The following is a 24,677-nucleotide window of genomic DNA, read 5'->3' on the forward strand; positions in this document are numbered from 1 at the left end:
CCATTTTTCACTGCCTGGAATACTCAGAGGAATGGCCTGTGCTTAATCCTGGTTACCAGAATTAAAAGTGAAACCGTTTTGTTTATCCAGTTTTACAAAACACAGTGTCTGCAGGAGCCTGGGTGGACAAGTGTAAGAGGTGGATGTAATGCTGAAGGCAAATATATCCTCCACAAATCAGGTTGGAGTCTGGGCACAAAGGCATCACTCTATGTGAGGGGAAGGCAGAAAGAATTCTGAAATTTCTTTGTCCAGTAATTTCTTTCTTTCTTTTCCCATGCTCATATGCTCTTTTGGAAAAATAAAAGTCCTGCTGCCGCCTTTAGTGCTGAAGAACTGCCTTTTTTCTTGTTTTCAACTTTATCAATGTTAAATCCAGCAGTCCATTTAAAATGAGTTGATGGTTTGCTGGTCAGTGGTTTATACTGTACTCACTTGTGTCTCACCACTGACCTGGGTCCTTCCTTCTCCGTGGTGCACTCACTTTTGCTGGTTAGTGAGAGATGGGGTGGTGTGCTTCTTGCAAAATTATCATCCAACTGGGTAGGAACTTATTACAAGACCCTACCAAAACCACGCACGAGCTGTCATTTCTTACATCTTTATCCAAAGGTGTCAGACACTGTGTGGGCAGAAACTTGAGAAGTCACCTTTTCTGCGATGGTCGCTCTGCCAAATCAAGACATTAACTGTGAGGATTTATCTCTTATGAATGTGAAGTCATTGCAGGGCGCCAGTCGTCTGCCTTTCACACATGCAGCTTTGCTCTTCCATTGAAAAGAAATGGGATTCCAAAAGCAAAAACATGGGAGAAAATCGGGATCAGAGATGTTACGTTGGACAAGGACTTTGACACTTCATGGAAGTACAGAAACAGTTGATCCCCAAAAACCCCACTAGGAAGAGGAGCAGTGTGTTCTTTTAGAAAATTGCCAGATTGCACTTAAGTCTTTGAGGCTGGTACATGAGAAAAAAGAAGGAAATGACATAGTGGTTTTCAGCTTGTGCTGGTCAGAGAGGTCTCTTGAGCTACCTGAACCTAATGGACAGTGTGGTAAAGTCGCAGAAAATTCCCCTTTATGTTCCCTTCTGCCAGGTTTCAGATGAATGAATTAAAAGTAGTCATCATAAGAACAAGATGAGGCAAGAACGTGCTTTTGACCAGAAAACTTGTTATTTCTGTCCCTTAAGTGAAGTACACAGTTGCATCAGCTCCTCTTGCTTTGGTGGCTGTGGTGCAAATACCCCACACTGCAAGAGTGGGGTGAAATATTTACACTGCATGAAGTAATTGTTTTGCATCCTATCTTTTTGGAAATTGAGACAAAAATTGTTATGGCTAATAATAACACCTGCTAATTAATCTGTAACAATCCTTTGATGTGTGTACTAGGACCGCTTATTATAGATTAACCCCTGTGACTTAACCCACTCCATAGAGCTACCCATCACTTTCTAGAATCTGACCTTATCAACACATATTCCTCCACGTCTCTTTTTTGTATTTTCAGTAAGTGACTTTTCAAACTCCTGAGTGGTGTCTCCCGTTCCAAATGTAGCTTCAAAGACCATCCACCACCTCTCTGTCAGTGTGGTCAAGAGTTGTCTCAATCAGCAGTGTGTTTGCTTGCTGAAAGAAAACCAAGCTAAATAGTCTGTCCCTAGCCTGGAATTCCTATAGAAGGAGAGTGGAGGAAAAGCAGCGCAATTGGAGTATCTGCATGCTTCAGTGGTGAGCTACTGAGTCCAGCTTGGACCTCCAGTGCACAAAGAGCGAGTTCAGTGGAGGCCACCAAGGTGATTGGGGCTGGGGCACGGTGCTGCCTCGTGAGGAGAGGCTGGAGGAACAGGGCTTGTTCAGCCTGGAGAAGAGGAGCAGCCTTCCAGTGGCTTTCAGGAGGTCACTGAGGAGATGGAGCCAGGCTCTTTGCAGGGGTGGGAAGATGAGAACCAATGGGCAGAAGTTGACATGAGAAGTCCAGGCTGGGTATAAGGAGAAATTTTATCCCCACAAGGACAGCGCAGCAGCAGAGTAAGTTGCACAGGTTGCTGTGCAGTCTCCTTCCTCGGAAGTGCTCAGGACCAGTCTGGATCAAGCCCTCACCTCACAGCTGACCCTGGCAGGGGCAGGAAGTTGAACTAGATGAAATGCTGAGGTCCCTTCCAACCTGCCGTCTTCTGTGAACTATGCATGACGTCACTTTTTATTGACTTTGTTTCAGTTATAGGAGTCATATTTGAGGAATATTCCACAAATCCCAGCACTATTCAGTGTACCCTATCTCAGCAACTGCCTCAGGTTCCCCTGCATGTTGGGTTTGCTTGATAGGCAGTTCCACATGAAGAAATAGGTGTTTTATTCAGTGATGGAGGATTAATGAGAGTATATGTGACCATATTCCCAAAGCACACCTTGTGTATGTGACAGAGAGCCACAGCACCAGGGACACAGGTAAGCACCAGCTGTAAGCAGCCCTGCCGGGGTGAGCTTGCATGGAAAAGACTGCTCATTCCCTGCTGACTGACAAGGTAGGGTGAATGTTTCTCCAGTTATATAATGACTGGATAATCAACTAGCAAATTAAAAAAGGAGAAGATGTAGTGAGAAGGTATGTTCAGACTGAAGTCCTTATTTAGATCTGTGATAGGAGACAGAATTTCCTGAATAGTTCAAAGATTAACTCCATGAAGTGGAAGTGGCAGCAGCATGGCAGAAGATTGTGTTCTGGGATGCTCCACAGAGACCAAATGGGGAAATTGTCTGTATTTCAGTGTATAAGTATTGAGCTGGACTTGCAGCTCAAAATCAATGAAAACTGACTAAAAATACTCTGAAGATACTGGAGAATGTGCCATGGAAATAGTCTTTTTTGATAGGTGAAGGCAGATAGTTGCTGGAGAAGGAGCTGTAAGCTCACACCTCACAGCCTCTGGCACCATTTCCCTAACGGGAAGGGCAGAGGGGAGGTGATTTCACGCTCACGGAAAGTTTTGAAAATGTGATGTAATTCGCACAGACACTAAAAGTTGTGCAGATGTAGGCAAGACTGCCCTAACTGTAGCGCTTAGCAAGAAGTCCTTAAAAACGATTTTAAGTAGTAAAAACGTGCATAAAGATAAAGCAGAGCCATAAAATTACCTGAGAAAACCCCTTTCTCCATCCAGGAAACATGGAAAGAAGCATGCCTTGGTGTAGACCAAGGTACATTGTCCAAAGTGTGACACATGAATGTGCAGGAAACAACTGAGTAGATAAAGGCAGGTGTAAGGAAAAGAGACTCAGAGGTCACCAATAAAGAGAAGCACATAAATTTTACTAAAATTGTTTTAACAGTGCTGTGTGGTTTTGGAGTAAAAATGCCCAAGTTTTTAAATTCAGAACTGAAGTTATTTCTATACTTGAATATTCTGTTCTTCATTTTGGCTCAGAAATTTATGGCTTGTTTTTTCAAAACCAGTAGTCAAATCTCTTCTGTTACCTGTCCTTGGTTAGAAATTCTACTGGCCTCAGCCAGTGCTCTGTTACTGAAATTGGAGTTTCTTCTTCAGACCATGCTTTTACTAAAGAAGACATTTGCAGCTCTGTAGTTCACTGTTATTTTTCAAGCATAAAACTGTTTTTGCACACAGTAATCTCGCAATCATTTTTTTTCCTGTTCTGCTGTGACAAGCGTGGATTGCAGGAGCAGAGGTACCAAACACTGTTCTATACCTCTTCCCTAGCCATGTGCCAGCTTTTCCTTATGCTCCACACAGGGACATCTTCAGTGTAGTGAAATGATGTCCAGGAGTGCGGGACATAGAGCCCAACCTGTGACAGCTACGTGCAGGACACCAGGGCTTAGGCCCAGTCAACTGCTAATTGCTATTTTGCTCTTTTTTTGCTTTAATTTTGCCTTTGCTGCTGCAGCTGTCACAGAGGATCCCAGGGGTGAGTCAGGAGGTGTCAGCAATCGCTTCTGCCTGAGCCAACGTGCAGCCAGGCACAACAAAGTCTGGCTATTGATTGTGAGATGGCTTTGGCCCTCCCTCACTTCCTCATCCCTGGCAATTTTGGAGAGGGTGACTGATGAGGGAATTCTGTTCTTTCTGCATGTCTGAGTTTGGCCTAACTGACAGTGAGCAGACAGGAAGGGATGGGTTTACTGGCACGTCTGCAAATTTAGCACTCTCCTTAACTTTCATTTTCACCCTCAGATGGTCACACAAAATGAGAAATTTTCCACCCTGCCCTGCCATCATTTGACATTCAATCTTCCACTGGAGAGCAGGATACAGCAAAGAAACATTGCCCTTTCCACCCTAAACTGCTGCTTTAAATGTACCTTAAATCTGCAGAAACTAAAAAGGAGTCCAGACAGGGCTGGGATCCTACTTTTATTTGCATATTTTCAAGTACCAAGGCCTGGATCTTTTATTTTGTTTTTGGTAGAGCTGTTATCCCCACTTTATCAGGAACATTTTGAAATAATAAAGAAGCCAGTGAAGAAGGGCCTACAGTTACTGGTGAATATCTTAAAGCCCTTAAAGGAATAGTCAGCAATCAGAACACAAACCAAAAAAACCCAGAGTTGCCACCTTGCAAAGTTTGGGGGAAGATTCAAACCAAACAAATTGTCTTTGAGAAACGAAAAACCAAACCAGTGTAAAAGAAGATGGCTGACAGTAATCAGTGAGAGGAGATATTTGGGAACAGCAATAGTTGTTATTAATTGTATCTTTGTCAGAAACCACCAGACATGAGGGAAGTCCTAACAAATCTGAGATGCCAAGTGTTTACAGGGGCTGCTGCAGTACTGTATTTGTTGTGCTGTCACGTGCAGCACTGCTGCAAGATCATCATGGAGACATCTCAGACAATAGTTGCATTAGTTATGAAAAGGGAGTAAGAAAAAGTTCACTAATAACCTGTGAAAAGTTGGGACAGTTGAACATCTCTTTGGGTTCCATGAAGTTGGGAAGATCAGCCCTTCTTTGTCTCAGTGTAGTAGTTCTTTGAAGACTCAAAATGTCCTGATCTCAGAGGAGCAACCTTAAAACCAGAGCTTGATTTGTAAAGGTTTTCAGGAATATGACTTCTTGAGCTCATGCAGAATCTTGGAGATATGATGTATAATATCAGACACAGAATGTGACTCACTTGGAAGGAAATTGCAGAGAGCTGATTCTTGAGGCTACAGACTCAGAAACAAAATTTAACTCCAGGTGACAGCATGGTCAGCATGCCATTGAATAGGTCAAAGTCTGCTCTGAAAGGGCACCTCTTTCATCAAAGTTAATGCAAGGAAAGTAACCAGTTCTTGCACTCTGATATGACAGAGGCAGAAGTGGCTGTGCAAAAATAGGAAATATGGGCAGAATTGGTTTTCTGAAGGAAAAGCCTTCCAAGCACTGTAGAATATTTGTAGAAGGAGTGCCCAGTGAGCTTGTTTAGTTAATCTCTGGTCTGCCTGAGGAATGAATGGTTCTCTCTTGTTCTTACTGTACAGAGGGATTTGTATTATTGATTTTAAGTGAGTAAAAAACAGGTCCTGTTTGAGAAACTGGAGTCATTAAGCAGTTCTCTGAATGGCTGTACCTCAGCCAATCCTTTTAACAATTCCCCTAAGGAAAGATGTTTCTCCTCCTCTGATTATCCCAAATCTGATTTTTCATATCCAATCCCTTTCCTAGATTTCAGCAGTCCCAAGCACAGGGAAATAGGAGGGTGAATACTAAAAGCTTAGAACCCATCGAATTCAATTAAACTTCTACTAAGATATCTTCTTCTTTATAGTACTAGACATTAAGACTGCCCATGTTCTATAGAAGAAAGAGGTTAGTAAGAAAGGGAAGGATGCAAAGAGAATTTTAAAATCCTGTTACCAAGTAGCAAATGCGAAGAATGTAGAGGCAGAATTATCTGGCATGGCGTTGAGTTGCACAGCTCTCTGTTTCTGCCTGCTCATTACATCTGCCTGATGACTGGAATATTTTAAACAAAGGGATGTCACCTGCTAATTCCAGTGAGGGGAAAGGCACCACGTTAAAGAAAAAATCCAATGGTGAAAATTTGTGAACGGTGGATGCAAAGCAGCACAGGCTTGATAAAGCCAAGCAGATGAATGCTCAGAAAACTCAGGTCTGTTTATCAAGAGATTCATCTCTAGTAATCCTGGATGGGATGCATACAGAGGATCTCGTGCATGCACACGTGTGCACAGCACTTGCTTTGCGTTTAGAAATGCTTTACACAATCACTTAATGTTCATTTTCAAATAGAGAAACTAGACACAGAGAGAAGAAAACACCTTGCCCAAGCTTGCCCAGTAAAGGAGCGACAGATGAGAAAAAGACATGCATTTCCTCATTTCTCTCTCTGCCTTATGCCTCATTTCTGTAGATCTTTGGTCGGCACCTGCAAATCTTTCCCTAGTTATCAATGTACCTCATTTGATTCATTAGTCAGCAGATTTATTACCATCTTTAATTTGTAAACCGTTTCCTTAAAACAGCCATGCGTAATATCAAGAAACAAATAAGGCAGGTCAAAATCCTTGCTGGTGCACTGTCTGGCACCACACTTGTGGGCTGCAGGTGCCTGACAGCACTGGGCACTGCTGCCAGCCCTGCCCCGGTGGGGTTCTGCCTTCCAGACTGCAGGGAGAAGCCTGGTTTTCTAAAAGGTACATGTGCACATGCTGCTGACACTGAAAATCTGCTCAGCAAGCCCATCTTCCTCACCCAGCTGTCCCCCTGGTATTCCCACATACAGCACAGTGGGAATAGTTTGTACTTCAGGGAGTTGCATCTTCCTTCCAGTATTCCCAATACTTCGGAAAAGCACCAAGGAACAAATCTCACAGGCAGCAACAGGCAGAACAGGGAGCTCTGGAGAGCAAGAAATTCTACAAATACTCTATTGAGAAAGATCCTTTAAAACTTGATCAAAAGTAAGGAAGTATATGTGTGTGAAACTCAAAATACCTGTCCTTAGTTATAGGCACATGGTTAAATGCTTTCCTGGCCTGTATTGTAAAGCTCTACATCTCTGTAACATTCCTCTTGAAGTTGCTCACTCTCTTCCTGCAGCCATAGGTGGTGTACAGGAGAGTGCCTGGAGACTGGCCACACCATGATAAAAGCTGTAAGAAGCCTTTCAGCATTTATTTTTTAATTTTTAACACTGCATGCAAGGTTGCAGTGTTCAGTGTTGATACCCTGCTCTTTCCAGGAACACAAGCCAAGGCTGCAGCACGCTGAGGGAAGGAAGGGATGCTGACAGCATCAGGAACTGCCTCCCTCCCTCACACAGGTTATGTAATGCTGCTCACGCAGCAGCCACGCACCCTCCACTTCTGCAAGCAATGCAGGATGTGTGGGGAATCCCCCTTATTTCGCTATCCATGTCCAGCCTTCCTCAGAGCTATTTTGCATACATGGTCCAGGACTATAAAATCCTTTTTCCTCCCCAGAGGGATACAGAGCCTGAGAGGTTAAAGGCAAGAAACTTTGACAGAGAGGAGTCTCTCCTGGCAGGGTTGGGAACACCTCTCACAAAAGCACGGTAAGAAGCACCATGTCCAGGTGTTCGTTCTGCCATTCATTTACTGCAGCTCACAGGTAAAGTAATTATATGGCAAACTGTATCTCTTTTTCTGTATTAGGAGCAAAGTGTCAGACTCAGTCTCCTGCTCCAGTTCCAAGCTGTCCAGCTGCTCTGAAAACTTTGGCCCTCCTTTCTGCTGATATAAAGGTTTGTGCATGTAACAGGTAACACTGTCAATGCTATCCACAGAACCCCACACTGCAGGACACAAAGCAGCTTCTTGCTCTGAGTGCCAGTGAAGGGAAATGTGAGTCTGCTCTCTTTCTTTTTGCTTTTTCTTCTTTTATTAAATTATTCTCTTTCTTTTTTCCTGTTATTATTTTTCATCTTTTTCCTCCTTTCCTTCATTTTCTTCCTTTTCCTCCTTTTTCTCCTTGTGTATTGTTTTTATGTTTGTGGGGAGTTTTTCCCTTTTTTCCTTTCTTTCCTTCTTTGCTTTTTTCTTTCTTTTCTTCCCCCTCTCTGTTTCTTCTCTATTTTCCCCCTATATTTTACAAAATTGTATAGTCACATCACAGCATTTTTTATTGCAGAATAATAATTTAGATTTGTTCCTATTTTCTAACTGTTGCATTTCATTTAATAAGCGTTGAGAAATGCTTATTACACATTATTTATTTCACTTGGAGTAGCAAACAATCCTAACACCTTGCAGTTTCTGTGCAGACAGATGCATTTCTCTCCTTGTGTGACTTTACAGCAGACAGTATCTTCAGAGGCCAGCATAAATGTAACTTTTATTGTAAAAGTAATAAAAGTATCAAGATAAGACATAATTTACATCAGGAATATGTGACAATCTATATTTTCTTCCTTTGTCTCTAACTTTTTGGAAACACCAGGTTTTGATTTCTCTTATGAACCAGATTCAAACACTGGGGCTAGTTCTTTTTAACCCTGCAATTTACTGGCTTAGTCTTTCTCTTCTGTCACACCTTCCCTAGCACAAAATCCCTCATGTTCAGAAATGAGCAGAAAATGTATGTTAAAATGAATCATATAAACTTTGTACACTCTTGTGTAAATGCTATGTGTTACATTCAAATAAGTGCTACAGATCTTAGAAACCATGGACTTCAGCCTCTCAGAATCCTGTTTGTCTCTGGCAGGTGGATGCATTGCAAAACATTTTGGTTAATTTACGAACAAGATTTTTTTCATTAATGTGTGAATAACATAGCAACATTCTCATCCCTTTTCTAAGCTTGTGGTCTGCTCAGACACCAATATTTGCTGCTTTACACTACCACAGGTCATCTGAAATTCTCTTGCCAGTATTTTAGACTAGTACGTGGCTTCACATTACACTGACAAAGTGTTAGTATCACTATTCTAAGAATCAAACAATATTCATTTTAAACACAGGATGTTAGATCAGATCAGTTAGACTGGTGAGTTTCTGAGAGATGTTAGAGGGAGTTGCTCTCTTGGGTAAAAACTGACCTTGTTGGTTTCTTTATCCTTAGAAGTGTTCCCACATCACACAAAACAAGGTTCAACACAGTGAACTAAAACCACAAAAAAGCATACAAAATGCTGTGCCCGTGGCAGTTTGTGTTCAAACCTCGTGCTGCCAAGAGCCAGTACCCCAGAGAGAAGGATATCAACAACAACGTGGAGAAAAATAGGAAGATCCATGGGTAAGATCCTGGTTTTTAACGGTTTCGTAGTTTATCTTTGATTTGAAAAGGAAAGATATTGAGTGGCTTGGGTTCTGGAGAAACCTGAATGGAATAATGTTTCCAAATGTTTCCAAAACACTGATATTAACCATAGAACTGTGGGTCTCTGGGTGGTGTAACTTGGCAATGAACATTAAACTCTTGCGTCTAAGTTATACAGTCATTGAGGATATAAATAATCTTACTTTCTCTTTCACAGTCTTAAATTTATTTGATGTATTATAATGGTTTCATGTATTCTAAGTCTCAGGAGGTGTGTATGCTATAAAAATAGCAAAGTGATTATTTATACTGTAAGTTGGTGAAGTAGTTCTGTGATGCAGTTCATACAGGACACTGTATAAAATAAGTTGCACATGCATCTTAAACTTCTCAGTCTTCAGGGTGTCACTTATTTCAGGTTTCATATCCCATTTTCCTTCCTTTCCTTCCACACAGTGCTCCGGGAAGGAGCTTTACTACTGAATCCTGTCCACTCCTATCCACTGCCACTGCCGGTTTATGGGCTCAGTACATACCTCAGAGAAAGCACTGAGCATCTCCCACTGATGCTGAAAGCAAAGCCTAACATAAACTAAGCACGTTGCCTTGTACTGAATTTTCTTTCTCTCTATTGAAGCTCAGAAAAGGATGATGCCAAATTGTACGGTCCAAGCAAGAAGCAGATGGAGAGGCTGCCCATCGTAACTTCGGCAAAGGCCAGTGAGGGAGGAGAGGTCTGTTCCTCATTATTTGATAGTAACAGCTCACGTGAGTGGTGCTTGCTGCTCAAAACTGCTCCAGGTTCTCCTGTGAGGTCTGACTATGGTTGCAGGAGGTTAGGACTGCTGGGAGATCTTTGGGTGGAAGTTCTTTTCTGACAAAAACGGAGCATTGGTAAGATTTAAAGGAAGAAGTGACCTCATGGGGACTGAGATGCCTGATTCCTTTATACACCTTTGCAAACATTTAGTAACAAACCTGTCCTGTTTCTAAAATTGGTTCACTGTTTTCCTGAGACTTTGATTATTATGTTCAGAGATGAGGGCTTATTGAAATTACAAAGGTGTTTGCAGTGGCAGATACTGTTTGATTAGTACAAAAATACTTTGTTACCACCATTTCATATCAAACTGTAGATTAGCTCAGTAGTTTTGTAGTCAAATACTCATGTTGGAGCAGATCACATTCATACCTAGTTTCTTGAATTTAATCCGAAATATTTTGATGTTAACATAAAATTTAAAATGAAAGATATTCAATAGGTCTGAAGTCAGTATGTATTTTTATCTGTTCTCTGTCCAGAATCTCCCTCCAAATGACATCAAAGTTTCAAACCAAATATCAGGATGTCCAAGACATGTAAAAGTAAGAAACTTGGAAAATGGATCCAGCTTTCTTGACACACTACATCTGACTGCAAAAGAGGTAAAATGTGGAAATCTGAACAGAGACTTTTCAGAAATTTGAAAAGATACAGAATGCAACACTGTTTTTTGACATTTTATTGTTTTTCAGGTTATCAACTGCCGGACCAAAGCCTGCCAAGGGTCACTCATGACCCCAAAGGGCCTGGTGAGAGGTACCAGAGATGGGCCAGTTCCACTGGAAGATCTTTTACCTCAGGCAATAGACTTCCTCAAGCAATACTACAGTTCATTTAAAGAGTAAGTCAATTTATTTTTAGTATAAAATCCTCTACCTACCTGTCTGTCTGTGAGCCTCCAGGAGGCTTTGGTTTCTTCACAGCCCTTGGTAACTATCCTGTTTTATAGCATACATTCAAAAATACATAAGGACTATTAGAAAAGCTAAATAAAATTGTCATTGCACTTCATGTGCTCCATCTGCCAATCCAAGATCTTGGGAACACAGGGAAGGACTCTGGACTGTGCACTCCTCAGCCCCATCCCTTTGGAGTGTGCTACATTCCGGGACATTGAGGACTCTCCGCCAGAGCGTTACCTTCTGTTTTCTTGGGATTAGCTGCACTCAGATCAGTCTCAGACATGAATAATGTGGATAATGCCTTTTGTTTGTGCTGTTCCAAATATCTTTTCTCTGTGTTCCTCTCAAGGCTTTAGCTAAAGATTGGAAGGCCAGTGTTGCTTCTCAGCCTTGCCCTGTGCTATCAACATAAGCTCACTGAGCATTCTGAGAGGGGGTTGTGTTTTCACAAAAATGGCCATGGTGCAGGGGCATCTTGTTGCAGGAATTGCTGGAACAGCTGGTTGATGTCCAAGGGCTTGGAGTGACATTCCACATGATGAGCTTTCAAGAAACAGTTCAGTGTTTGCTCATCCCATTAGGAAACATTATCAAACTTTCGAAAGGACTCAGCCACATCATGGCAACTTCTTTAGACACTTTGAACTCTTTACAAATCTTTCTTCCCTCTGAACCTTTCGGAAAGTCCCTGTCTTACACATAGGCTGTCCTCACCAGCCCATTGCATTTGCACATCTCTGTGTCTCTGCTCATGGCTGTTTGATCACATTGATTTACACTATCTCACATGCTTGCCCTTGATCTTTCATCTTGCTGAAAATGTGAAAACTCTCAGACAGTGCAGGCTATTTTCATTCTGTCTGTAAGATAACAAAACAATTTTTGTCTCTTCTGTGATAAATATTTTCTAATGTTTTGACTTCACTCTCTGTTATCAAACTCAAGAATTTTAGAGTTGGTTTCCCTGACAAAGGAATTGCTCAGCACTTCCTTTTAGGAATTAAAATCCTACTTACATTACTCGGAAGAGCCATGGCCTTGTAAAAACAATGGAACTTTGAGAGGACAGTCACTCTCAGCCTACATTTGCCCTGTTCTCTGGTTTTCATTTGCTTGTGATTTTTTTTTCAAATTAATCTATAAAATCCAAATTTAAACCGAAAACTTGCACAGAATAACTTGTGACCAATCCATTAATGTAGTGGGTGGTGAAAGGATGGTGTCACTATTTAAATTTCTAGTCTGTTAGTTTCTTCATGAGGCCAGTAAGCTCTGTCATTGCACTCCATAAGGACAAGTCGTAAAATCTGATGCCAAAATATAAAGAGAACATCTGCACTTTGAATGAAATTCTCATCGTTTCTTTTCATGGCTGTTTCCTGTTCAAAAGGCCAAAAATCAAAGAACAGCTGAGCCGACTGGAAACAGTGACCAAGGAGATAGAAGCAACAGGAACCTACCACCTGACAAAGGATGAGCTGACCTTTGCTGCCAAGCAGGCCTGGAGGAACGCGCCCAGGTGCATCGGGAGAATCCAGTGGTCCAATCTGCAGGTGAGCTGTGGCTCTACACCTAAGCTGTGGCCAAATAGTCCTGTGCTGTGACTCAGAAGAATGTCCTTTCCTTTGGCAGAACATGCCACTGCTTCAACTGAGGAGGACTGCCTCCTGTTCATATCAGGAGATTGGGTTTTTTTGTAGTTCTCTGCTTCATGGCTGAATGAAAATGTGTAGCAGTGTGAGTGTAGGAATCAGGTGTATCATGGAACCAGGTGCATGTTTTGGTCCTTGGTGGATTGTTATGTGTGAAAATGATGCATATAAGGACTATGGAAATGAACCTTTCCTAGAGGAGCTACAATCTTTCCATTCCTTAATTGCATAGGAAAAATAACAACCTTGCATTACTGTTTCAAAATTAGTCTTCTTCTTTACATTTCTGTTGGAAACATGCAGGTGTTTGACGCACGGGACTGTAAAACAGCCAAGGAAATGTTTGAGCATATCTGTCGTCATATTCAGTATGCCACAAACAATGGGAATATAAGGTAGGTCTCTTTAATTTTAATTTTAAACAAAAAAATCACATCCAGATCTAGCATCAAAAACACATGAAATGGTCTATCTAAACATTTTGACAACTTGTCTCTGCTCTTAATTTTCCTGGTCCTTACATGTTCCTCTCGTGTTCCATCAACCATCTTGAAATTGTATAACTTTCATGGCTGATGTTGCAAAACCTTTTGCAGTTCCTGGGGAGAAGAGATAATTTGAAGATTCGGGGAGGTGGGTAAAGAGGATGAGTGATTTTATTCCTACTGATATTTCTTTTAGAAACGTAAAACATTTTGTGTTGGTACCAATTTCTGTGTGAATAGTGAGGATGTGTTTGATGTGCTGCTGTGGTGTAAAGGTGTGCTTTGTCCTGGGCAGATCGGCCATCACGGTGTTCCCGCAGAGGACGGACGGGCAGCACGATTTCCGTGTGTGGAACAGCCAGCTGATCCGCTACGCTGGCTACCAAATGCCGGATGGCTCCGTCCTTGGAGACCCTGCCAGTGTGGAGTTCACACAGGTACCGCTCCAAACTCACCGCCACAGCTGCTTCCCACCTTGGCTAACCCACCTCCCTGGGGCTTTTTCCTCGCATGTGTATGCTGAGAGAGAGGCAGGTGAGGAGTGAATGGGATGTTCTGCCCCACGAGTTCTAGGTGCAGGCTGGAACAATAATTTCCTACAGTCCTGATACAAAAGTGCTGCCCTCCATCTCAGAACAGGGTGAGCTAATACTGTCAGGGGACACAACCAGGGACACAACCAGTACGTCATCAACATGACTCAACATTGTTTGAATGGGAAAGAGAACCTTCTTCATTTAGAATTTACCTCAGCAGGTTTCAGAGGGTTAAAATTCTTTTGTCTTCAGATCTGGAGGGGAAACCTGAAAAGAACACAAAATGTGCTTTCTGTATTTGCAGTTGTGCATTGAGCTTGGGTGGAAGCCGAAATATGGCCGCTTTGATGTACTTCCACTTGTTCTCCAAGCGAACGGCCAAGACCCAGAAATATTTGATTTACCTCCAGAAATTGTCCTCCAAGTGCCAATGGAGCATCCAAAGTAAGCACGCAAATTTTAGATAATTACATTTTTGCCTCTGCCTCACCTTGGCAGGTTATTGGGCTGCCCCTGTGGCAGTTATTTTATGAGTTCTTTGTCAGGATGAAATGATGGTAAATTATCCTGAAAGATAAAATGCCTGTTAAACAGTGAAATGAGATTTAAATTAAGGAAGCAAATGACAGTTTTGTTGGAAATCTTTTTTCCCAATCTACATTTCAATTATATTCAGAACTTTAAAAATCATAATTTCTTATGCCAGTGTAATACACATGTAAAATATGGCTGCACTCATAACAAAGTGTTTATTGCCTTTCTCTCGTTGTTGTTTTCTTCTTGTTTGCTTTGGGCCCTGCCTGCAGATTGCAGAACTTTGTAATATGGTTCTGCAGTTCCTGTAGCTGGTGATTCCCAATTACTGCACTGAAAACTCCTGTGAGTTTCTGCAGACCCTGCCCGAGGGTCTCCCCTTAGAATTGGTACTCTTTATCTTCCTGGGCTTCTCTGGTTATTCCCTAAAGGAGGAAAAGGCACACAAATAATAACTCAAACTGCTCGATTGGCAGGTATGAGTGGTTTAAGGAGCTGAACCTGAAGTGGTACGCGCTGCCTGCCGTGGCCAACATGCTGCTGGAGGTGGGAGGGCTGGAGTTCACCGCGTGTCCTTTCAATGGCTGGTACATGGGAACAGAGATAGGAGTGCGGGACTTCTGTGATGCGCAGCGCTACAACATCATGAAGGTAACCTGCTGGAGGGGAGCTGGACTGGGCTGCAAAGGGAGTGAACTTGGTGCAGGAAGAGTTTTGAAAAAGAGACACTATTAGTGTTCACTGGGATGGGAGAGAACCACTTCCTGCTTCATGAAACTGGAACATCCAGAACTCCAAAATTCCAGTTTGTCTTTAATCTCAGGTGTTTCTGCTGCCATCACTTTCCCCAGCATGAGACTGACTCTTTCGCCTTCTGCACAACTTTTTCCTGATACAAAAGCGATGAGATCATGGGGTCTAAGTTCCACATGGTGAATTTGCTTTTCCCTTTTCTCTCTCTTTTGCACATGAAGGAGGTAGGGAGGAGAATGGGGCTGGAAACAAACAAACTGTCATCGTTATGGAAGGACCGAGCTGTTGTAGAGATCAATGTGGCTGTGCTTCACAGCTTCCAGGTAAGTCAAGAGTGTGGGATCTGGAGAGACACTAAACATTCACTGTCCCTTTTTCCTCTCACTCAGTGGAGATGGCATTATGATTCCAATAGAGTTATTCTAGGTTTACACCTGGGAAAGTAGAGGAATCCATATTTTCTCACAGGTAAAGGCAGAAGGAAAAGGAAAAGCAAAAGAAAAGGAAGTTAAGGGCAAGACTTTTCATCCTTTTAACATGTTTAACATGTTTAACATGGTCTATGTTTCAAAACCTATGTAAATCCATTGGATTAATATATTTTATTTTCAATTCCAGTTTGATTTAACATATCACAACAATATGAAAAGTGGGTAAAAGTGAGTCAGAGGCTTTGCAGCATGCGCTTCCAGTGCTGCAGAGGTAAAATGCTGATGTTAAAGAAAAGATCTAAGAGTTCTTAATCAAAGGCCCGTGCCACAATCTGTATCTTTACAGTAATTGCTGATAGTATTTATTTCCCAGCCCTGAGTAAAGTCCTTGAAATATTGACCAAAGCAAGAGGATTACTTTAGCTACACCAGGCAGAAGGGCAGAATAGGGTTTTTAATGCATGTTTTTCTTTTTGCCACTGTTCTAGAAACAGAATGTAACCATCATGGATCACCACTCAGCCTCCGAGTCCTTCCTGAAGTACATGCAGAGCGAGTACCGCGCGCGGGGCGGCTGCCCAGCAGACTGGGTGTGGATTGTGCCTCCCATGTCAGGCAGCATAACCCCCGTATTCCACCAAGAGATGTTGAACTATGTCCTCACTCCCTTCTATTACTACCAGGTACACATCATCAAAAAGAAAAACCGACTAGCAGACAACTTCAGCAGTGCAGACGTGATACGGGACCTGAGGGAGTCTGGGTGCCACGCCCTGGTTCATGAAAGTTCACTAGACAGTTTCAGAAGTAGCAGACAGGAGTTATTTTATGTGGGAGGTGCTATAAGTTCTGTTGAATTCTCTGGCTTTAAGTAAAATGCAGTTTAATGCACCAGAGACTGATCCCATATTTGCACTCAGTGGATTGTATATACAGATTCTATTTGATCTGGCCCTTTAAAGATACACAAATTGTTTATTTACTATTTTGCATTCCTTACCTAAAGCTTAACTTTTTTTTTTTTAAAGGTGGATGCATGGAAAACACATGTGTGGCATGATGAGACCCGGAGGCCAAAGAAAAAAGAAATAAAGTTTAGCATCTTGGCAAAGTAAGTTGTTCAAATAAGATTCTTCATGCTTTCTCCAACTATTCTATGTTTCTGTTCTTCTTCTTTAAAAGAAAATATTACAGTAGGGACCACTTGAGTAGTTTGAATCATAGCCATACCTGTCCACCCTGAGGTAACATTCCTATCTAAGGTTCTTGCTCAGGGCTATCTAGAGTGTGTTGCTTCTGAACCATCTTCCAAGGAAAAACCATGCTCAAGCTCAGTCTTTCCTGGCTTGCTTGTGAATCAACCTGAACTAGTGTAGCTCCGTTAAAAGTTGTCTGTGATTGTTCTTTCCCCAGGGCTGTGCTCTTTGCATCCTCACTCATGCGAGGAGCAGTGGCCACCAGGGCCAAGGTCACCGTGATCTACGCGACAGAGACGGGCAAGTCAGAGACGCTCGCCAACAACCTGTGCAGCCTGTTCAGCTGTGCCTTCAGCACTAAGGTGAGCAGCACAAATCAGCCACACCATGTGGAGACAGGAGTTTGGCTCCTGCAGGCTTTTCCATTCCCCAAACCTGTGTTTTGAATGTTCAGTAGATGTAAGTTGGACCAGAACTTTGGTTTTGTATTCATTTAGCATAATGAATTGTAAGTTTGGTCAGCAGTCATCTGAGATATCTAAGGCTAGTTCTTATGTCTGCTAGCAATATCTCATGAGTTTTATTCCTTCCAGATTCTGTGCATGGATGAGTACAATATTTGTGACCTGGAAAAAGAAACACTTCTTTTAGTGGTTACTAGCACTTTTGGAAATGGAGATTCTCCAGGTAACGGAAAGGTAATGTTCACCTCAGAAGTGTGTGAGACTCACCTCAAAGACCAAAGGCAAACCTTTCATTTGTCTCATATCCTTGAGTAAGATATGGATCAGGTCTCACTTCTGTTTTAAATCAGAGTATTTTTCTAACTTTAAGTATTTTATGAATTTTTATGCAGACCTTTAAGGACTCCTTGCTCAGACTGAAACTGCTGGGAAAGAAAATTAGGTAAAAATACTTTGTTGTTTGGTTTGCATGTGATTGAGTCCTTTTGCACTCCATGTAGCATAACCCAGCAATCTTCTTTTCATCTCCTTCTCCAGATATTCTGTGTTTGGTCTGGGGTCCAGCATGTACCCAGAGTTCTGTGCCTTTGCTCATGCCATTGACCAAAAACTGGCCCAACTCGGGGCTGCCCAGCTCGCTCCAGTGGGTGAAGGGGATGAACTCAATGGGCAAGAAGAAGCTTTCCGCAGCTGGGCAGTCAGTGCTTTCAAGGTGATTGTAGAAATATAGCTCATATTCTAGTCATTCATCCATTCATTTTAGTTCCATTCCCATAAAAAATGAGGGAAAATTAAGGAAACCAAACATCTAAATTCTTATCTGAACTTGGAACTCCCCTCTTCTCTACTGCTTGCCTAACTTGGAGAGGAAACTGGGTCCCTTTTCTATTATTTTTTAATATCCACACAAAATTGCATGAACCCTTTTGGATAAGGGAATGCTCAGTATGAATAAGTGTAGCATCAAACATCTGAATTTTTTGCAGTAGATCTTTTTTAGCTATAGTGGTATAGAAGTGGAACCTTACTGAACTCACTGAACCCACACACCAGAAGCAATAAAAAACATCAATCTGTGAAACTGATAGCTCCTTATTAGGATTATGACAACGCTAAGAATATATACTTTTTTTACTGTGAATAACCTTTATTTTTGTGCGTTTTTTTATCTAGACTGCCTGTGACATTTTTAACATCCGTGGGAGACACAGTATTCAGTTGCCTGACATCTACACCTCTGAGGAAAGCTGGGACCCTACCAATTACAGGCTAGTGCATGACTCCCAGCCCATGGACCTGACTAAAGGTATTGCTCCCACCTTCCCCTCCCTCTGCCTTTGCTGCTTCAGAGGGGCTGAACTGTGAAGGTTTCTCAGACGTGCTCTTGGCCCTGCTCAATGCTAGAATGCATATAATGAAGTGCATGGTCAGATTTAAAAAGACACTGGTTTACACTGCATAAGTTATCTTTTCCAGCACAATAACACTGGAACTATCACACATTTAGACAGCCCCAGAGGAACAAAAGCTGAGATGAATTGCTTTTAGTCAGGGAATACAGCACACAGAGCTGACTGATGGTTGGTCATGTTCTAGGCCAAGCATGGTTCAGGTTCATGGAAGACATTTTAAACAAATCTAATCACAGAGTTACCGAGAGTCATATTCTCTTTTCCCACCAGCTCTTGCAAGCATTCATGCCAAGGATGTAATTCCCATGAAGCTGAAATTCAGGCAGAATCTTCAAAGTTTGAAGTCCAGGTATGCTACTTCGTTATTTTGAATATTGCAATACTACATTTTACTAAAATCTTAAACATCTAAAATGCCTGGTTATAAACATCTTCTCCCTGCAGTTATTACAAAGTATATAGAAATTTTGTACTGTCCTTAGTAGAAGCATGTGAGCTGTGCAGGGACTGCACTTTCCCTGGCTGATTCCAGACATGTTTATACTGTACTGGACAGGGCAGGCAGAACTTCAGCACCCAATTTGTTTGGATACAAGTACTTCACATACCTGGACTCTGATTTGTTTAAGTCTCTGTGAAGTCCTAAGCTGGTCTGGTATTTGGTAATGAACACAAGGGAGCCCTTGCCAGCTGCCACTGCAGATTTATTCCTTTCCTGTGCAATCCAAGGGAAATCCTGTCAATGTAACCTGTCTCGTTTCTCTTTCTCCGCCACGCAGTCGTGTTACCATTCTGGTTAAACTTTACTGTGAGACTAATCAGGAAGTGCACTACCTTCCTGGGGAACACATCGGGATTTTCCCGGGCAACCAGCCAGAATTAGTGCATGGCATTATTGCACGTGTCAAGGATGCCCCTCCAGCTGATCAGACTATCAGGCTTGAAACCTGCATAGATGGTAAGTTGGGTCTCTTTAGACAAAATAACAGAGGATGTTGGACAGATTCCTCTGTAATTCCTAAGAATTTTTGTTGACTGAATTTGATTCTATGATCCTTTTCTAAAGTTTCAGTAGGATTTTGTTGCTGCTTTTTAGTTATTCTTACAATTCTTTGTTCTGATTTTGCACTTTCTGGCAAAACCATGACATCACCAGGGTTTGCAGAGGTACCTGAGGTGACACTGCTTGTAATTCAGTTGCTGAATTGGCCATCGACTGCAATTAAATTAATCAACAGTTTGCTTATTGTTGCTACATGTGGGAGTCCTAAAATAGACTTATATGTCCTGCCCATCTTTCCCATCTTAGTAAGAACAATCATAGGATTTGGGCACACAGAAAGATGGTTTCCCCAAATGAAAGACTCTGACTTTCCAAGTGGTGTTTTGTTGTCATGAAGTTTTCTGCGTCAGATCCATCCCTTATGAAACATTCAAAACCTCACAATAACCTCTTTCAGATGGGTTCTGTGGTCTAAACCTGCTGCACCCTCACCTGAAGGGGTGTTTTGAAGGACACAGAGTTTTGCAAAGCTCTACAGCTGTCAAATAGCATGGGGGTTGCCAAGTGTCCTCTTATTTCCCTCATTTCCAGGTGGCTACTGGACAAGTCACAAAAAGATTCCAGCCTGCACACTACCCGAGGCTTTGACATACTTGCTTGATATCACTACTCCACCCTCCCAACAACTGCTAAAAAAACTCTCCCAGCTGGTGACAGCGGAAGGAGACAAGCAGAGGCTGGAAGTGCTGTGTCAGGTGAGCCTTAGGGCTGGAGTTTTATTTGCAGTACTGTGCACTGGGCCCTCTGACACTGTAGCAGAAGCTTAAGAAGTTTTTGTAGCGATGGATTTTTATGCCTCTGTTACATATTCTGTGGTCTTGGACAGCCAACCACAGTGAGAGAAAGAGGGGTCTTGAGGTTCAGCTTGGGCGTGGGACCCGAGATCTGGTGTTTCCTGTGTGGTTCTGGGTGGGTCATTTGCCTGCCTAGTCCCGTTGCCTCACAGTGGTTTCCGATGAGACGCCCTCAAAGACCTTACACTTAGCACGTACCGGAGCTGGAGGGGAGCTGCTAGATGTTTTTGTCATAGAATTTGCTACCCTGCGGGTCAGAGGGGTATGGCTTTAAGTACCCAATGACTCGCAGGTGTGGTAAGTGCTGGCTCCTCCTACCAGGTTCAGGGAGGCTCCGTGGGGTCAGGACCTGGGACTGTACAGCTTTGTGGATGTCCCATGACAGGGAGCTGAGAAACGGATTCTACTTCAGTGTCTGCATCCTCACAGAGAGCTGGTGTCTGAGAACGCTGTAGTGGGGATTCTGAACTTCTTTGTTCAAAATTAAATGGTTTCTTAGGAAACTCCACTATTGGTCCTGGCAAAGTTTTGAGAATTCTTTGTTGATTTGCCTGCATATTTAATTGAATGTAAAGCAGAAATCTTATATAAGTGACATTTCATATGCCCCTGCTCTCCTGAACTCAGCATGACATGGTAACACTGTGGTGATGCCCTTTGGCTTTCAGAGCACAGAAGAATACAATAAATGGAAGTTTTACAACAGCCCGAACATCCTGGAGGTCCTGGAGGAGTTCCCCTCTGCTGAGGTCTCCACAGCTTTCTTGCTGACACAGCTGCCACTTCTGAAGCCCAGGTACTATTCTGTCAGCTCCTCCTGTGACATGACAGCCAGAGAGATTCATCTGACAGTTGCAGTTGTAAACTACAGGACAAGAGGTAATGAACTGTTGTTTTCATTGCTCTCTTAATTAAATGATATTTAGGCTGCATTGTGGTTCAGGAAAAAACTGTGTCTGCCATACAGCATGAAGCTTATCTGTAATAAAAAATGTGTGTTGACATACCTGCAGAATAGTACCTGCAGTGCAGCTGTTCATCCTGGACCAAGATTTGCTAAAATCCTGCACCATCATCAGTGTAGCCTTGTTTTATAAATCATTACTAGACATACGTTTATTTTAAAGCTATAATTTTAAGTATAAACTGTGCTTTTTTAAAAACAGAGGGCATTTGGGTGCTGACAGGTGTTCTGCCTTGCTCTGCTTGTAGATGGAGAGGGGCCTTTGCACCATGGAGTCTGCAGCACGTGGCTGAACACAATAGAGCTCAATGAAACTGTTCCCTGCTTCATCCGCAGGTAAAGAAAACTAAACAACCCAAAAAAGAGCAATTCTTAGTTCAGCTTCTTCAGGGGGTTTTCCTTTGTTTGGATATTTTCAAGTGACTGGTGAGTGCAAGTTGGAATAGCTTGGTCTGAGAAGAGAGGGAATTCCCTGTCTTCCAGAGATGAGATCCTTTCCCATGCCTCACAAATCACTAGAAAATTCTGAAATAATTCTATTCCTATGACCCCATCCCCACTGTCAGCTTCTCCACTGCAGAGCTAGGAAAGGGGAGGGAACAAGGAGCACCCAGTTCAGCCTCATTGTTGCTTTCAAACTGGGGACTTGGGCTGTGCTGCTAAGAGTCATTCAGGCAACTGAACATGAATTTCAGTCAGAAACCAGTTACCTAATTAACATATTTTTGTGTTTCAGTGCTAATGAGTTCCACCTGCCAGAGGAGCCGGCCAAGCCCTGCATTCTGATCGGCTCGGGCACAGGGATTGCTCCCTTCAGGAGCTTCTGGCTGCAGCGCCTCTATGACCTGGAGCACAGAGGTACCTGTGGGAACCGTCCGGGCAGGGCTGGCAGAGGGACACCCCCGGTCCTTCACACAAGGGCTCTGCAGCCAGACACACCCACAAACATCAGCCAAGAGCCCCTGCAGAGATTGTCACCCCCAGGCTGAGCGGGCACTGCACTGTCACAGCCAGTCCATCCCCCCAGAGACCGTTTGGTGGGCAGGGGGTGTTTGGGGACTGGGAGGGCACAGCCTGTGTGCCAGTCCAGTGTGTCAGTGACTGCCTCAGGCACTCAGACAAACACTGTCCCACGCTGGTTTCAGGGCTCAGAGGGGGTGACATGACGTTACTGTTCGGCTGCCGGCAGCCAGACCTGGATCACATCTACAGAGAGGAAACTGAGGAAATGCAGAGGAAGGGAGTCCTGAAAGACCTCTACACAGCTTACTCCAGACTGCCTGGCCAAGAGAAAGTAAGGCTGGTTCCTTTCTTCTTTAAGGGTAAACTCCTCCAGAATCATCCCTCAAGTTAAGATGTAGACTCTGTTTGTTCTTTCAAAAAATGTTAGCATTTTGCTTCAGTGTACTATGAGCAGGTGACAAAAGGCCCCACTCCTTCAAATGAAGGAAAATCTCCCTGTGCGCTCCAGCACAAGCAAGCTACATAAATACAACCCCTCACTGCAACAGAGAGGCACATCCATTGCAAACAGCCTTTGAAACTAGAACTGGAACATTTTCAGAAACCTTAGATTTTGCAGGATTTGATTATCCCCTGAGTTAAAAATGAGCTGGCTCTGGCCATTTGTCCCCATTTCAATGACACAGTGACGAAGGAAATTAATTTTGCATAGAAGAAATCTTGACTGGACAAAAAGCCAGCACTCAAGTTACCCTCTTTTTAGCTCTCCTGGCAGTTAGGAGACTTTGGCAGATAGAAGAGGTTTTGTCTACTCAAGTTTGATCAAGAGACAGGCTCAGGTTCCAAATCTGGGGCTCATAAAGGCACCTGAAAACATTTTTCACCATTGTGGCGGTGCAGGACAGAGCTGGAACAGATGGGGCACTTAGAGCCGCAGGGCACAGACCCACGATGGATTGAGAAGGGCCAACAGCCACAGCAGCATTTAAGAAACGTGGTGCGATGAGCCTTTTTGTGTTTCTCAGGTCTATGTTCAGGACATCCTGCAGAGGCAGCTGGAGGCCCGCGTGTGTGAGGTGGTGCACGGGCAGCAGGGCCACGTGTACGTGTGCGGGGACGTGCGCATGGCGCGGGACGTGGCGAGGGCGCTGCGGGCGCTGCTCGCCCGGGCCCTGCGCCTCAGCCCGCAGCAGGCAGACGAGTACTTCCTGCAGCTCAAGGTATGCTCTCATCACAGGCCATTCCTTGCAGCGGGTGGGGCACAGGAGGCTGCATAGCCACGCTCAGGGTCCTGCGGCTGCCGTGAGCTCCTTTGTGTGCGCGCACAGGGAGCAAAGCTCTGAGAGAGCGGCTTGGTCCGCCCCGGGACTGCCAGCGCAGCTTCTGTTTGGTCAGGATGTGAGAGGGACTCTGCTGCTCCTACAAATGCATAAGGCCTTTTAGTTACTGAACTGATGGATAAGGAGTAGCTGGAAGCATTGAATTCATCTCTTGGGTGTCCTTTCTTTTTGCAGAGCCAAAAGCGATACCATGAGGATATATTTGGGGCTGTGTTCCCACACGAAGTCAAAAGAGCTTTGCAACCCACCAGCTGAAGAACAAATCCACTTGTGTTTTAGACAATACTTGCACATTTGTTGTTCTTTTCAAAAAACAGGGAGTCAAATCCTCTTTCATATACATGTTCAATCATGCACGTGCATAGGATTGTAGGATTTGACTCTTTAACCTCAGCCTTAATTAAGTAAAATATGAAATTTAACTTTTGTTGCTATTTATTCTGACTGCTTTTAATACATTATCTTAATAGTGAAAGTGCAAAGTATTTTTTTAATACTGTCTTTGCTGATATAAATCTGGTGGGTTTTGTACATACATGGAAAATGTAGAGTTTTGTACTGGGTTAAATAGAGCTGAAATCTTTTTTTTTAAAGAGTACAGTTTATCTTTGTGACTTTATTTATATCAGATTGGTTTACTTGCATGTTATCTTCACTTGAAAGCAAATGAGTGGATGGTTGTGTTGCTGGGAGTTGTCTGGCCGTGTGCCTGGATCTGGAGCAATGTTTGCAAATGAGGTAATAATGTGCTGGTCCCCAAGTGGAAACACCTGCTGCTTCCACCTCAGCTGTATCTGCTCAACAGGCAGCAGTGCTGAATTCTGCTTTGTGGGACTCAGGTACATGAACCTCAGTTGTTATTACACAGCCTATGGCACAAAGGTTCCAAAAATTCCAAAGCACTTTGTACATTTGAGTTCTGTGTTCTGTTTGACTTGATTTGGCCGTAATAAAATCTGCTTTTATAATGAGACAAAGTGTGTGGATCAATGAACCTCTTCTTGCTCTTGGCTCCAGCCTGTAAAGGCAGAGGTAACTAAGTCAGCTCTCAGGTTGTGGTGAGGTGGGTTTGGGCTCCCGCCAACACTGCTCCCTGAGCTAAGGGCCATCTCC

The 24,677-nt window shown here is 43.1% G+C and overlaps 1 protein-coding gene across 2 annotated transcripts; it reads left to right on the forward strand.

Annotated features, from left to right (window-relative positions):
- NOS2 (nitric oxide synthase 2) lies at window positions 1-24,537 on the forward strand. 2 transcript variants are annotated; one of them, XM_048324218.1, is made up of 28 exons: window positions 1-7,546; window positions 7,647-7,735; window positions 9,055-9,228; window positions 9,890-9,986; window positions 10,555-10,677; window positions 10,768-10,916; window positions 12,368-12,530; window positions 12,933-13,024; window positions 13,410-13,551; window positions 13,955-14,094; window positions 14,661-14,835; window positions 15,159-15,260; window positions 15,857-16,051; window positions 16,397-16,479; window positions 16,782-16,926; window positions 17,158-17,262; window positions 17,421-17,470; window positions 17,566-17,740; window positions 18,202-18,334; window positions 18,711-18,789; window positions 19,220-19,398; window positions 20,035-20,198; window positions 20,966-21,176; window positions 21,510-21,597; window positions 21,998-22,119; window positions 22,407-22,555; window positions 23,250-23,444; window positions 23,739-24,537. In XM_048324218.1, exons 3-28 carry the CDS (start codon window positions 9,122-9,124, stop codon window positions 23,817-23,819), a joined length of 3,444 nt encoding a protein of 1,147 aa, XP_048180175.1. In that variant the 5' UTR covers window positions 1-7,546; window positions 7,647-7,735; window positions 9,055-9,121; the 3' UTR covers window positions 23,820-24,537. The 2 variants fall into 2 exon arrangements, with proteins under 2 accessions (XP_048180175.1, XP_048180177.1); XM_048324220.1 differs by having other exon boundaries at window positions 1-7,835.
- The last annotated feature ends 140 nt before the right edge of the window (window positions 24,538-24,677 follow it).

This window comes from Corvus hawaiiensis, chromosome 20, assembly GCF_020740725.1.
Source record: "Corvus hawaiiensis isolate bCorHaw1 chromosome 20, bCorHaw1.pri.cur, whole genome shotgun sequence".
In the NCBI taxonomy this organism is placed as follows: domain Eukaryota; kingdom Metazoa; phylum Chordata; class Aves; order Passeriformes; family Corvidae; genus Corvus; species Corvus hawaiiensis.

Excerpts from the sequence above, each read along its gene's own strand:
- NOS2 (XM_048324220.1), top strand. The coding sequence starts at position 9,122 with ATGCTGTGCCCGTGGCAGTTTGTGTTCAAACCTCGTGCTGCCAAGAGC. Across the intron at positions 17,263-17,420 it reads ATTCTCCAGGTAACGGAAAG|ACCTTTAAGGACTCCTTGCT; the intron begins GTAATGTTCACC and ends ATTTTTATGCAG. Across the intron at positions 21,598-21,997 it reads GTTCCCTGCTTCATCCGCAG|TGCTAATGAGTTCCACCTGC; the intron begins GTAAAGAAAACT and ends TTTGTGTTTCAG.